Consider the following 15,144-nt stretch of genomic DNA (forward strand, 5'->3'; position numbering starts at 1 on the left):
GTGAAATCTCGCTCAAGCAAAATATTGCTTGCTTAAGCGAGTTTCACGAGAAAAAACCCAATTTAGCTAGAGTGAACTCGCTTAAGCGAACATTAGGTGAGTTTTCAATGCTCCAACTTTTTATTTTATCTTGTCTTTACTTGTTGATTCTCCTTTAGCTCTTTTATCTCCATCTTCCCATATTTTCCTGAGATTAGCACAAACTTGTGAATAAATCGTTCTTATTCATCTTATCATCCAAAAATATGTAAAAATGTTCAAATTCCTAAATTAGAAGTTGAAATATTACTGAATTATGACACTTATAAAAGAAGGAAGGTAAAAAATATGAGAAGAAATACTTCTTCTATTTTTGTATTGAAATCAAAGCAGATGGTCAAAATATATACAAGCAGTACACTCTTTCTTGATCTAACTAAAGAGAGTGTAAAGAGCCAATAAAGGTTAAAATCAGAAAATACAAAATAAACGTTAGACACCTGTACAAATAGAAATAACTAAGAATTAGAAAAGACAAAATTGATATTAGTTTTCTTCTAGAAGCCTTGTATCCATATTCTTTGATAGAAAATGAACAAGGACCTTCCTCCATTTGATTTAGAGAAGCCATTTTGTTGGCAAGCATACAATTATGCTAAATGATCATTCAAGGTTGTTAGGGCATCAATATCTGGAATTTTCGTTGATCCTAAATCTGAGAGCATATACCCAGATGTAAAAGAAACATTGGAGTTTTTAACTCAGGTTACTGTTAGGGACTATATTCTGTGGAATATTCTTGGCAAATGTCCAAATGTAGCTTAATAAAAAGGTTATGACAGAGGACCATCCAAGTCACCATAGATAAAAATAAAGACAAAAGAAGTGTCTATATAAATAGTAGACTAATCATGTATATAGGACCTATATTTTGTATTACTTTTAAGAGTATTTTGTAGATGGATCAAAAGACTTTCTAGAAACTCTCACTTGTCACACAAACAAGTGTCTCTAGAGCATCTTAAGAGGACATACATGACCTTCCTTAAATCACCAAACCTCGCCATAGTTAAGCTTTCTTAACTAGGGTTATGGTAGCTAAGGAGCAAGCTAGCCTCACTCTTCATCTATAAATACTTTAAATAAACTCATGTATTCAAATTTTCAATTAATGAATGAAGTATTCAGATTTTGAAACTCATTTCCCCCAAAATTCCCCTTGCTAGAGAGCTTTATTGACCTAGTAAAACCCTAAGAAAGTCGGCCACACCTCTTTCTTCTTCAATAGCACCTTAGTTTCACTATATTTTCATCACTTAAGTTCGAAATTTTTTCAATGAAGTTTCATCAGTTAATTAAGTTCGACAATCTTAAAGGAATAAACAAAGAAAGTAATTGACCAATCCAATCAACTTGAATTCACCACCTTGTACGGTTCTTATTCATTTTTTATAAGAACATTTCCCTTTTTGGAGAGATCTTTCACAGTTATTGGATCAAGGATTCAAGAATCAGGAAAATTGCTTCTTCCATCCCTTATCAAATGACATGACCAAAAGTAAGTGAAAGGAAAAAGCCAATTGCGCATTATTTTTACTAACCCTTAAAGTTATAGAATAAGCATTTCTTTCATTAACTTTTGTTTCTTCTATAGTAGAAGCCTTGTTAAGAATTAAGATGAAATGAAAACAATGGACTCAGAATTGTAACTATATAATTTTTATGCTTCTGTACACCTCTTATTTTACGATGGTATTATTGTTTTTTGGATGATACTTTATTTTTTGTTGGTGTTGAGGGAATAAAACAGAGCAAGATATTTGTGAACAGAGAATATAAATTTTATTTCACTGCTACTTTTCAAATAAGAATACAATTTCTCTAAATAGTCTTACAATAGACTTCTCAAATTCTACCTTCTCTCTCATAAAACCTATACTATAATTTACATTTAAATCATAGTATAAATGACATTCAAAACTAGAATTAAAGATAATAATTATTGGCTATTCAAATGCTAAAATAAAACTGATGACGGCTGATGACTTTGAGTTTAATGCTAACAAATTCCCCCTTAAACTCAAACCTTTCATATTATTCATTCATATTGTTATCGCTCACACTTCCAATTTTATATTTTTCCTTACCCCAACTGCCTCCAATATTATATTTTTCCAGTAGTCACCATACTTTCCTTGATTAGAAGCAACTTCAGTTTTCTTCATTGCACCAATCCGTGCAGAATTTTTAATTGAATTACTTTTAATTTTCCAAACAAAATCTTCTCCACTTTCACCCTTTGAATTAAAAGGATTTAAGAAAGACTTTGACTTCAATGAGCTTTGAAGATAATGATTATATCATATATCCCTTTCAAATGATGTCTCAACACCATTCCATTTATGGTCTTCTCCTAAATCAAAACCACTATTTTCTAGTAAAACACATGAACCAAAAGGGGTTTTTTAATTTGAATTGTAATTCATTCACCTTTTCTTTTTGTACCAAAAGCAACAAATGGAGTTCTTCAACTTGTTTGACTCTACTTTCCTTGTCTTTCTCCATATCAACAAATTTTTCTTCCAATTTTGTAAACCTTTTTTTCCAAGTTATCAAATTTTGCTTCAACACTCTCCAATAATTGTCTCATACTGAGAATATTACTCTTCAAGTCAGGTACATAAATTTCTGTGACACTTTCTTTGGATTTAAAGGCCATGTGCTCCTCCTCCATTGGATTGAGAGCAAAACTTTTTCCCTTCATTTCAACTTTAAACAAATCTCTGCCATCAACATCTTTGATTAAGCTATGTTTATTTTCAAACATCACTTATATAGCCTTTTTCCAACAATTGACAAACACTCAAAAGATTTTAATCAATCTCTGGCACAAAAAGAACATATGTAATGATTTTTATACCTTTATAGCTTGTGATAGCTATTGTGCCTTTTCCTTTTACTGCAAGGTGTTTCACCATTTCCAATCCTTAGCCTTTTAATATCAGTAGTTCTCAATTCCTTGAAGAATTCCTTGTCATGTGTCATGTGGTTGGTGCAACCACTGTCAATTAGCCAAGATGCACTTGAAATATTGCTGCAAAAACTAGTTGCGACGAAAAGTACATCCTCCTCCTCATTTGCAATTTGAGCATCTACATCTTGTTGTTCACTTTGGTTTCTACAAATGATTGCTTCATGCCCAAGTTAATTGCATTTGTTGCACTTAGCATCAGGTCTTCTCCAACACTTAAACGGTGGATGACCTAACTTGTTGCAATGCTTACAAGGAGGATAATTTCTACCTTTGTTTCTCCAGCCACCTTCATGTTTAACTAGTAAGGCTCCTTCTACTACTCCATCTTGTCTCATGACTCTCCTTTGTTCTTGTGCTTGTAAAGCATTTAAGAGCTCTGCAAGAGAAATCTTTGATAGGTCCTTTGTGTTTTCCAAGGTTGTTATGGTGGCTTCAAACCTCTCTGGAACTGTTACAAGCAGTTTTTCCACAATTCTTGAATCATTTAACACAGATCCAAGCAACCTCACTTTGTTGGCAATGCTTAGAAGTCTGTCAGAGTACTCTTTTACGGATTCTGACTCCTTCATTCTCTGCAATTCAAACTCCCTGATTAGATTCAGGGCTTGCATTCCACGAATCCTCTCATCACCTTCATATTCTGCTTTGAGGTAATCCCAAATTGCTTTTGCTGACTTCAAAGACATTATCTTTGTGAATACCATAGGAGATACAACTACAAATAGGCATGCTTTTGCCTTTGATCTCGTCATCTTTTTTTCCTTCTGTGATTTTATTTGTGCCACCATACGGTTTTCTGGAAGGGACTGAATTTCATAGTCCTCTTTTACGGCTTCCCATAAATCCAATGCTTCTAGGTAGGTCTCCATACGAACAACCCACATTTGATAATTATCTCCATCAAAGAAAAGTGGTGCCATTGCTGAAAAATTTGATCCTCCTTCCATTGGTGCACTCTACTAACCTCACAGATCCCTCAAGAAAATAGCTTCGATACCAATTGTTGGTGTTGAGGAAATAAAACAGAGCAAAATATTTGTGAACAGAGAATACAAATTTTATTTATTTCATTGATAGTTTTCAAATAAGAATACAATCTCTCCAAAAAGTCTTATAATAGACTTCTCAAATTCTACCTTCTTTCTCATAATACCTATACTATAATTTACATTTAAATCATAGTATGAATAACATTCAAAACTAGAATTAAAGATAATAATTATTGGCTATTCAAATGCTAAAATAAAACTAATGACGGCTGACGGCTTTGAGTTTAATGCTAACATTTTTCGACAGTCCTATGAAGAAACATTAGCACTCAAAAGTATGAAATTATACTGAATAAAAGGGATGTTCTCAATTAAAACCCTAGTTTTGGTTTGCTGATGCTTTAATCAAGAAAGAAGATAAGTTTGATGAGAAGAATGAAAGAAAACATGTTAGATATATGTTAGAGTTGGTCCATACACAAGTACAAGGCCTAAGAAGCAACCCAATTGGATGAAAGATTTTATAATTGAATAGGCGCATGAAACTTAGGAATGTCTGCCATTATTATGTTGTTTTATGTTGTTGATTTTACAGTTAAGTTGTTCTCTTATCTTTAAAGAACTGTAAGGCCCATGGCCATCTTATGCCCTTAAAAGGGGCCAGCAGTATGAATGAAGGCAGATAAATTTTTTGGTTAACCCTAGTTTTAGTATAAGAGTAGCAAAGGTCTAACAATATAGTTCTCCTAAGTTAACTTAGAGCTCTAATGCATGACAACCATAGTCTACAAGCAATAGTAGACCATCATAATCATCTACAAACTTGTTATGGAAATGCTTCCTTCCTTACTTCTATTGAATATATGTTATTCCATTTATGCTAAAGTGCTGTTGGCATTTGATATAATAGTTTGTTCATTAAGATTGTTGAGTTACAACATTTCCTTTTTCTTGAGTTACAACACCCACTTTTTGCTTCATTGTCGCCCTCTTTGCTCATATTCGATCTTCATTCATATTTTCAGAAATGATTTAAAAAATATGACACTCATTGTTCTTTGTTTACTGTTTTCATATATTCATATGGGAAATTATGAAATCAAACATGTTTACCATTTATCTTTTATTTTTTAGTTATTGTATAATTATTAAGCAAAAGCAAGCATGCTATAAGCCCGAGTTTGTAGCTTGAAGATTCCAGTGATTAGTAAGAAGACTGAATGTCTTGCTAACATGTCAATCTCTCTGATGTAGTAATATTTGTCGACTCATCTGTTAATGGGAAAAATACAAAGAAGAAACCAGTCAAGAAAGCTCAATCATCACATCAGGCAACTTTGCTAAGGTTGAACTATTTGTTGAAGAAATACTACATAAAACATCAAGATTATTGCTTGCTCAGGTAAAGAAAAGTATATGCCTTTCTTGAAATTTCAAACCTCTATGTATGGCACTGAAGAGATATTGGTTACAACAACTTGTTTAGTGAAATATCTTTTCTCTCTGTTTCCTGTGAAACATTATCCTACAATTATCTCACATAATTTTGTGGAAGATCTTTTTGATTTTCTTGATTTGATACTGATACTGATAGTATATCATTTTAGGCTCACCAGACAATCAATTAGATCTAAATTTAGCTGAAATTGCAAGCTAATTTTTCGGACAGAAGATACATTAGACAGGAATAATAGGCAGACTGATTTATTTATTTTAGTTGAAATTTGTCAAATTCACAAATTAATACATGGCATCTAAATTCTAAACTATATTTTCTGCTGCATTCCTCATTCAAAGCAATACATTTCAAAATTATCTCGAGATAGAAACCAGGAGAATAAGGGACAGACATGCATGCTACACGATGAGAGGTTCTTTATGTAAACTAACTACACTGACGGTTAAATTAGAGTATCGGAAGCAGTATGAGAAGCACCATCTTCTTGAGAATCACCAAACTCATCAGATGCACTATCATAATCAGCTTCATCTGAGTTACCACTTGCACTATTCTCTATACCTGGTGTAGGGTAGAGAGAAGATTCGTCAAAGTAGTCCGAGCGCTGAGGTGAATCATTGTGTACTATTGATGACGGTGGTGACGGTGACAATAATAGAAATTCAAGTTGTGAGTTGAAATCATTATCATCATTTATGCTATCAAAATTATAACCATTCAATTGAAGCCTGCAAACTGGACATGTTTTGCTGCTGTTAAGCCAACGAAGAATGCATTCAGAACAAAAGGTGTGGTTGCAGGGTAACCGGTATGCTTGATCACACATTTTAAAGTCATCCATGCAAATGGGACAGAGAAAGACTTTATCCATCTCTGATAATCTTTCCCTGCTAAGGTCATTCATGGCATTCGTTGAGCACCCACTCTTACCACCTTCAAACACATGACTTGGACTGGGAGATTGAGCTCTATCTTGCTGTACCTCTATGTTAAAATATCTATCCCAAGCCCGGGTGTGCTGTACAAAATGTGGCGGCGGTGGTGGCGGTGGTGGAAAACGCCAATCAACTTGAGGTTGAGGATTTGGTGGTGGTGGAGGAGAAAGTTCTTGCCATGTGGTACTAGTTGTAGTTGGAGTACTAGGAGTAAGGACTACAGATTCTACGTCCGAATCATCTGAACTATCTGAACTAGTGGGAACAAAGCATAGCTGATACCACCTTGTGGTTTTGCTTTGGCAACGGTTCAGTGGCATGGTATTATGTGTTTGTTTTCGGAGGAAGCTTCAACTTCTGATCATCTCAAAATTTATCTTCCCTTCGCTCCTTGGTCACTAAGCAATCATCTCTTTTGCAAGTGGGTGCTGTCGCAAGCACTACACGTACTCACACATCACCAACCACAACAAAAGGTACTGAAGCCAAAGGAAACAACAACTTTAAGCACTTGGAAAGTGAAGGATGAGATTATGGAAATATTATATTTGTAATCTTTGATACCCTTTTCTTTCCTTGTTTAAGAAGCTATTTTGAACTATTGGACTTCGTTCAGATCTAATTTTGTTGCTATTTATTTTCTGGGCTAAGTTTTATGCACAAGGTAAGAGTAAGAATAAAGTATCCCTATAGGTGGGCCATGTAGCACATTTCCCTGCATCATTGTTTTAAAAATGAAGTGCAACTTTTCTTTTTGACAAACTTTAAGTCAAGTTTATTGTATCCTTGTCATCAAGTCATCTAATGAAGCAACTATATATGAATATTTACTTAAAGGTCTATTATAGATATTTAATTAAAGTTATATTTTTATTACTATAAAAACTCATCACGCGTGTTATCATTTAGATTTAACTAAAATGCAATCATAACATAAAAGAATTTTATATTATCAAGACCAAGGGTTAATGGTGGAAATTTGTTAATAATCGAAGTGAATTTTCTGACCCTAACACTACAAGAAAACAGTCAAATAGCTTCCAAATTTCTGCGTGGATCATTTTCGGAGGCTACTATCGTCGACCTAAATAGCGAGAAACCCATGCAAAAATGGCAATGAACGCAAAATGGACACACTTATGAATTAAATATTTTTTTTAAAACAGTCTAGTTTGCGTCGGTCCAGACCCACACATATGCGTCAGCTGCGTCCCACGCATATGCGTCGGCCACGGCCCATGCATATGCGTCCGCCACGACACACACATATGCGTCCGCCACGGCCCTCGCATATGCGTCCGTCACAACCCACGCAAAGCGCACGCATGTTTATATTTTAGAATTTTAAAATTATTAATTTAAATTTATTTAATGTATAACAAATATTTTAATATTTAATTCTTTATTGTATTTATTTTAAAATTATTTCTTTAATATTATAATAAATTATTTAATTTATCAAATTTTAATATAAACTAGTTAAATTAAAATTATTAAATTAATTAAGTGTTTGATTTAAAATTAATTTAGTAAAAGAAAAGATCTATTTAAATTATTTAAATGTTATATAAAATATTTTATTATTTTAAAAATTATTTATTTTAAATTTATTTTTATTTATATATTGTCATAAATATTTTTTTTTAAATTATGATATAAATTAGTTAAATTAAATTTATTAAATTTAGGAAGTGTTTAATTTTGAAATTATTTAAATGAAGTTATCTTAAAAAGTTTATAAAGATTTGAAAACATGTAGAAAAATAATAATTAATTAAAAAACAGTAAAAGAAAAGTAAAATTTTTGTAAAAATTATATAAAATATACATAAATTTAAGAATATAAATTCAAGATGAAGTAATTAATTAGTGCAAATGGTAATGGATGTATTTAAAAATAAAGAATAAATTTTATCTAAAATTTTTTTATTTGGTTTAAGAAAAAAAAAGTTAGATAAATTTTTTAATTAGTAACTTAAATAAATTTAAATGTTATATGTGTGCAATGGCTGAATGAACTAGGATTTTTGTTTTGATATCTATTATAATTTTAAAGATGTTATTTCTCATAAATGAAGCATAAGATCATCTTAAAGAATTACCGAAAATGTATATGATACAAACATATTAAGACTAAGTGCGTGAGTAAGTAACTTATTCTTAATTCTTAAATTAATACAATATCCAAAGTGTTTCAAAGTTGACTACATGCTATATAAATGTCATTGTTAGAGTTACTGAGTATGATCTCTAAAAGAAATTAATGTTTTCCAACTGAAGCACATAATAATGTAGTAAGTTGTAAGTAACGAGATGACACATATGCAATATTCTTTATAAGTGTGTTAATATAGTTTCCCAATGTTCGCCTGATAGCGAGAGCCGAGGGAGAAGCACAAAAACGAGAAGTACCCCAGTCAAGCACCCAACAACCTGCTCGACCAAGGCAAGAAGATGAAAACTTCAATAGTTCTCTAGGTCCCATCTCCCCAGTAGGAACAAGTTAATAACCCTAGTCCATTGTCAAGGTAAGAGTTGAACTAAGAAGTGCATTGTAAAGGCTTAAAGAGAGTATCATAAGCAATTTGAGAAATATGAGTCATTTCGTGATAGTTATATAATTAACTTAGAATCATGGAATATAGTTGATTATTAGATTTTGGATTATAAGTTAGAAGGGATTGTAAGTTAGATTTAACCACTACACCAAGCAAATTCTTTTATTATTATGATTTTAATTATACTTATTATTATTAACAATATTAATAATATTAACAATATTAATTTTAATAATATGAATATAATATTAATAATATAAATAATATTAATAATATGAGTATAATTTATTTTTTTATTATTAATAATAATTATATTAATATGTATAAATTATATTAATAATAATAAGTATAATAAAAATGATAATATGACCAAAGAACTTGTCTGGTCTAGTGGTTAATACTTCCCTGGTCACTGGAAGGACTTGGTTGCTGCAGTTTCCTTGGAATATTAATTGGGAGTTTGGGTTTGAGTCCTATGACTTGGTTCCGTTTTTTTGCGTCCACCCAGATTCTGCATGTTGCGTCCGTTTTGTATGTGCGTCCAACTTTCTGGCCCATGCTAATTTGTATTTGTTTCCATGCTTTTTTCGTCGGATGCGAAACAGACGATATTCCGACGCATAAGCGTCTGTTTTTTCACTTTTGCATCCGTTTTTGCCCACGCAAAATGGCTATTTTCTTGTAGTGTAACCAATGAATATATTTTACTCTTGGAATATATAGTTAAAATTGGAGTGTGAATTCTTTCTTATCCAACTATTATTTAGTTTCTTTAAAAAAGAGTCTAATATAATTTCTTAATAGTAAAAGTGTGCATTAGTCTCTAAATATATAGTTTGAAAACAAAGTAGTCCTTAAAAACTTCATTTCTAATGTATTAAATCTCTTTCTCTAGGTGCTTGAGTGGATCTAGGTGTACACATTACTCACTTTTAGTTTTTCCAATTTAACCAACTTTGTGGCATTTCAATAAATGATTATATATAGGTTTATAAATTTATGATTTGAGTCTTATAAGACTTGTTCAATATGTTAACATAATATAAAAGTTTAACTTTGGATCTAAAATAAGATCATGAGTCAAGTGTGAAGATATTTGCATTGAAACAAGTTGTAAGGAGATCCTAAAACATAATAAAGCTACAAAAGTAAATTAAGACATCATAGGATAACTCTTACATTAGATATGGCCTCATAAGTAAGAATAACAATTAACCTTGTACTCTTGAGTTTTGATGTTGACAATGAATATCAGAATTCACCAAGCATGAACATGGATAATATCTAATTTTATAAATCGGGTACAATGATCAGGATGGAAATACATATACTAGTCTAGTTTTTATTTTCATTTTAAATTACTAAAATATTCTCAGTTTATTTGGTACTCTATTTTGATATTTGTGCAATTGTAGTTTTTAAATTGTAATCTGACATTGAAAAGAAAAAAAATGTGCTTTAGTTTGACATTGAACTTTTGATAATATCATATTTCCTTTTTTTGAATTCTATTTTTGTAAAAAATTATTTAATAAATATTTGAACGGATATGAAGAGAATATGAGTATACCAATTACCTAACAAGGATGATCATGAAATACAAATTTTATAAGTGTTAGCTATTGTATGGATTTTTTTTTTACTTCTAAGATGAGATACATATAGTCAAAAATACATTTATCGTGTCTTGTCCATGACATCCTTACTTCTAAGTGTTCTTCCACTGGTGCAGAAAGACAAAACGAGTGCGACTATTTTAAATTTATAAGGACAACTGTATAGCCGCATTTAATCAGCACACACTTGTATATTGAAGAGATAAAAGTGCGGCTATATAACCGCACTTGTAAATACCATTTATGAGTGCGACTATTTCTTATAGCCACACTTGTATATGCCAAAATATTAAAAAAAAATTCAAAAAATTTAAAACATCGCCAATCTTGTGTGAAGGCAACATTGATGAAGAGTGGCACGGGAGCGCCAACAACGGCGGCGACAGTGTAAACGGTGGCGGACAGGGAAACAACGACGGAGCAAAGCAAAAAACCCAGAAGAACCCACGAAGGCAATGAAAGAGTACTGAGCAATGCAAGAAACCAAACAATGTAAGAAAAACGAAAAAGATTTATACATGAAGAGTGGCACGGGAGAGCCAACAGCGACGGCGGATAGGGAAGCAACGACAGAGCAACGAATGCCAGCCAATGAAATAGTGCTTCGAGACCACCAATGCAAGGAAAAAAACATATATAAGAAAAACGAAAACATTTAAGCATATATTTGTGAAGATGAAGAGGAAGAAAGAGAGCTCAAGAAACTTACATTGGCATAAATGGAATGCAGATGCAGTAGAAGGAGATGAACTTAGAGCGCAAATGCGAAACGAAAGTAAAGACGAGAAAGAAATTATGAAATTCTGTGGCGCGCTTCAAAATTTAGGGTAAAAAAGGATTTACGAATGCGACTAAAGGTAAAACCGCATTGGTAAATCAAAACGCTTTAATTTACAAGTGCGACTATACAAATAGCCGCATTCGTAAATCAAAATAATTTCAAAAATGCCACCGCGTTTTTTACGAAAGCGGGTAGCGCAAAAGCCGCACTAAATAAAGAGTACCCTTTTCTTCTTTTTGCACTAGTGTCCTCTCCAATTCAACATATTTTTGAGTATTAAATTGGTCTCACAAAGATAGCATGTTTATGTATTTTTGTCAATAATTTATTTATAAGTTATAACTAATTTATGTATAATATAAATAAAATATAAGTATTAAGAGATTTATTTATACTGTTATTTTTTCTTAAATATGTTTAATGATACAAAATAAAAAATGAAAAATATTGAATTAAATTAAATTTATTGGAATGATAACAACTATAATTATGTAATTAAGTTAATTAAAAATTATAAAGTTAATAAAAAGGCACAATTAAATTATTAATTAATTTTTGTACACTATTGCACTTAAAATGTTTTCAAAGCAGAGTGGCTTAAATCTTATTCAATTTTTGTAAATCTAATTCAATTTTTGTAAATCTCTTTTGCTGTTATTACTTACAAATGTTTTATTTTTTAAGTTCACTATTCCTTATGGTCAAACTAAGTTAGTCCCTTAATCATTATCTAGAACAACAAACTATCATAATCAATTCTTTGACTTAAAGTTTGTCTGTTTCTACATTAAGATAGAATAGGTAAATCCAAGTACTCAATTATGTTCTTAAACATGGATATACTTGGTTGATTTAAAAGAGTTTAGAAAATGAATGTGTTTCCCAACATCATCAAAGTTCTAAAATCATGAATGGTGATTGCTCACGTATCAAGCATTAAGTATTCAATGAAATCATAAGAACTGAATTTAAACAAGCATTCATAAATAACAACAACTTAAGAAATATTATATTGTTCTTCAATCCCATCAGGATAAATTTAGCTATTAATGATAAAACTTACACAAAACTATGCATGAGTAACTTGCAAGAAAAGACATGGTGGAGTCTTGAATGTTGCTTGTCATATGAGGTTGATCTCTTCTTCCATAAGTGTATCCACGTTTATGTTAGAATTAATGGCCTAAACAAGAGGGGGGGTGAACTGTTTGACAAAAATATTTTCGCAAAGATTAGCTAAGAATGAAGTTTTATCAACAGACGCAGAATGTTATTAGCCTGAGGTTCGCATTCAAAGCGAGCAATAATCAAGATGAGTATAAGGCCTTGGTAGCGGGAATGTTACTAGTCAAGGAGTTGGGAGCACAGAGTTTATTGGTGAATAGTGATTCATTGCTTGTCACGGGGCCAGTCACGAGTGAGTATCAGACCAAGAATCTGTAGTTAGCCTCATATCTCAGGTATGTAATGCTCTTGAAAGCAGCCTTCTTTACGTTTGAGCTTGTACATGTTCTTAGAGAGAAGAACTCCCGAGCAGACCTGCTGTCCAGGCTTGCAAGTTTAGAGAAGGGAAGTCGGCAAAGGTCAGTTATTCAGGAGACCTTGAAGTCACCCAGGGCAACTTAAGGAGGACCAACCGAGGTCATTCACGTGGAGGTCTTGGGGGTAAGCTCAGAAAAGGGGAGAAGGCATCATTCGATGACTTAGGAGACCTTGAAAGTCCCCAAGATAACTACATATAGGTCGTTGGGGGATGAGTTTCTAGGAGTCTTGCAGGTTGATATCAAAGAGACTTGGATAACACCTTATGCGTTACTGATAAGTGCCAATGTGTAGTTTTTATGATTGATAAAATTGAACACTTTGGAACTTAATTGTTGCTTAATGTAAGAAAATTACCCTAATCTGAGAATTATTGAATCTGATTATATATTTTGAACCAAGAAACAAATGAAGAAATTTAATCTCAATTTTTGTGTAAATTGCAGATGAATATGAAGCATTGAAAGAATTATTCAAGTTGGCATTGAAAGAAAGAAAGTAAAAACTTAATTGGATCACAAGAAGATTTAGCTCAAGCTAAAATTGTCCAGAGTTGATTAAAGGTGCAGTACTTATCTGGCTCAGGCTAGAATCGCTAGCTCAAGCTAAAAGTGCACCGAAAGATATAGCTTAAGCTAAAACAGGCTAGCTTTAGCTAAAGTTGATTATATAAATTTTGAAACACAACTCAAAACCAACGGTGGAAAAAGATTGGGTTTTTATAAAGAGACTAGTGAGAGAAAGAGAAGAAACCTCTGTTCTTAGGAGAAGAACTTGCTCAGATAAGCCCTTCTTATGCAATCCAGATCAAGAATGAAGGTTGGAGGAGCTGTCATGAGTGGCTAAGTTCTTTCTAACTTGGGGTTGAATGTAATTTACCTTGATCAAATGTATTCTTGGTGATATATATATATAATTCTCTTTTCTACTTGTTCTTGGTATTTTCGTTTTATGCTTATTGCTTGATTCTGTCTGATCAATAGAGTCTTGATTTTGATCCTTAAATTTAACTGGAAAGTACCTTTAAGGATCTGAAATAGACGAAAATACTTGATAACTTGTAATGCTAGGAATAGATTCCAGTTTATTGATTGCATTATAATTCTGTTCCTAAAGCTGGATGATTTGTTAAATATCTGAGGAATCAGTGTTTGAGAAATTATCTTATGAATTTCATCTGTGAGGAATCAAGGTGAATGACTTTAAATTAAGCATCAAGAATAAGTAGTTTTGAGTATTATATATTGTATTATTCAAAATACAGATGATTGAGATAGACGCAATTCAATCCCAAGTATCTTTCTCTATAATTGATAAGTTAGTTTTGTATTTGGTTGAATCAAACCCTAAACCTTTGAGTTACTTGTGAAATCTTTAATTTGGTTATGAACAAAGTCTTAAAATTATTTTCTATACTCAATGAGTTTTATAACAGAACATCTTAATTAGAATTGTTCTCTGTGGGTTCGATATTTGTACTTTAAAGAGTACTATATTACAGTTGATTCGGTACACTTGCCGAGAAATATCAACAAGTTTTTGGCGTCGTTACCGGGGAACAATTTCGTTTAAGAATTTTTGAAGTATAACTTATTGAGTATTGTGAATATTCGGTTTTCTTTGTGAATATACACTTGTTTATATATTATTCTTTTATTCTGTGTTAATCCTTGCTTGAGTTGTCTTAGACACACGCTATTAAGAGGACAGGTTCCTAAAGATCAATTGGAATTTGATCCAGAAATTGAGAAGACAGCTAGAAAAAATCAGAGCAAGAAGAGAGAAGAAAAGAAGAAGCAAGGACAAGCAAAAGGAGAATCTTCCAATACTCTCAACTCACACAATCAAACAGAGTTCCAAATGGTTGATAATAGACAAAATCCACCTAGAAGGACATTGGGAGACTATGCTATACAACAAGGACCGAGGCATTTCTCTAGCATAGCCATACGTCCTGCCACCAAATCATTAGAAATGAAGCCAGCTTTTCTTAGCTTAATCAGCACTCATCAATTCACTGGAATGGATCATGAAGACCCTTATACTCATCTACCCACATTCTATGAGTTGGTTGGGACCATGGGCTTCGAGGAAAATGATATTGAATCTGTTTATCTGCGTCTATTTCCTTTCTCACTTGTAGGCAAAGCAAAAGAATGGTTAAAGTCGCATCCAAACTAGAGTCTAAGTAGCTGGAATGATGTAGAAGAGAAATTCCTTCATAGATTCTTCCCATTCTCTCGATATATCA

At 32.2% G+C, this 15,144-nt stretch overlaps 2 protein-coding genes across 2 annotated transcripts; both read right to left on the reverse strand.

The window, feature by feature from the left end:
* Nucleotides 1–2,901: 2,901 nt before the first annotated feature.
* LOC137825210 (uncharacterized) lies at nucleotides 2,902–3,933 on the reverse strand. Its single transcript, XM_068630884.1, has 2 exons — nucleotides 3,282–3,933; nucleotides 2,902–3,170 (listed from the first exon to the last, which is right to left on the reverse strand). The coding sequence occupies exons 1-2, from the start codon at nucleotides 3,931–3,933 to the stop codon at nucleotides 2,902–2,904; spliced, it is 921 nt and encodes a 306-aa protein (XP_068486985.1).
* A 1,746-nt stretch (nucleotides 3,934–5,679) lies between these two features.
* LOC137824384 (uncharacterized) lies at nucleotides 5,680–6,832 on the reverse strand. Its single transcript, XM_068630018.1, has one exon. It carries the CDS (start codon nucleotides 6,714–6,716, stop codon nucleotides 5,904–5,906), a length of 813 nt encoding a protein of 270 aa, XP_068486119.1. The 5' UTR covers nucleotides 6,717–6,832; the 3' UTR covers nucleotides 5,680–5,903.
* Between the last annotated feature and the right edge of the window lie 8,312 nt (nucleotides 6,833–15,144).

This window comes from Phaseolus vulgaris, chromosome 8 (genome assembly GCF_000499845.2).
Source record: "Phaseolus vulgaris cultivar G19833 chromosome 8, P. vulgaris v2.0, whole genome shotgun sequence".
NCBI classification, from domain to species: Eukaryota; Viridiplantae; Streptophyta; class Magnoliopsida; order Fabales; family Fabaceae; genus Phaseolus; species Phaseolus vulgaris.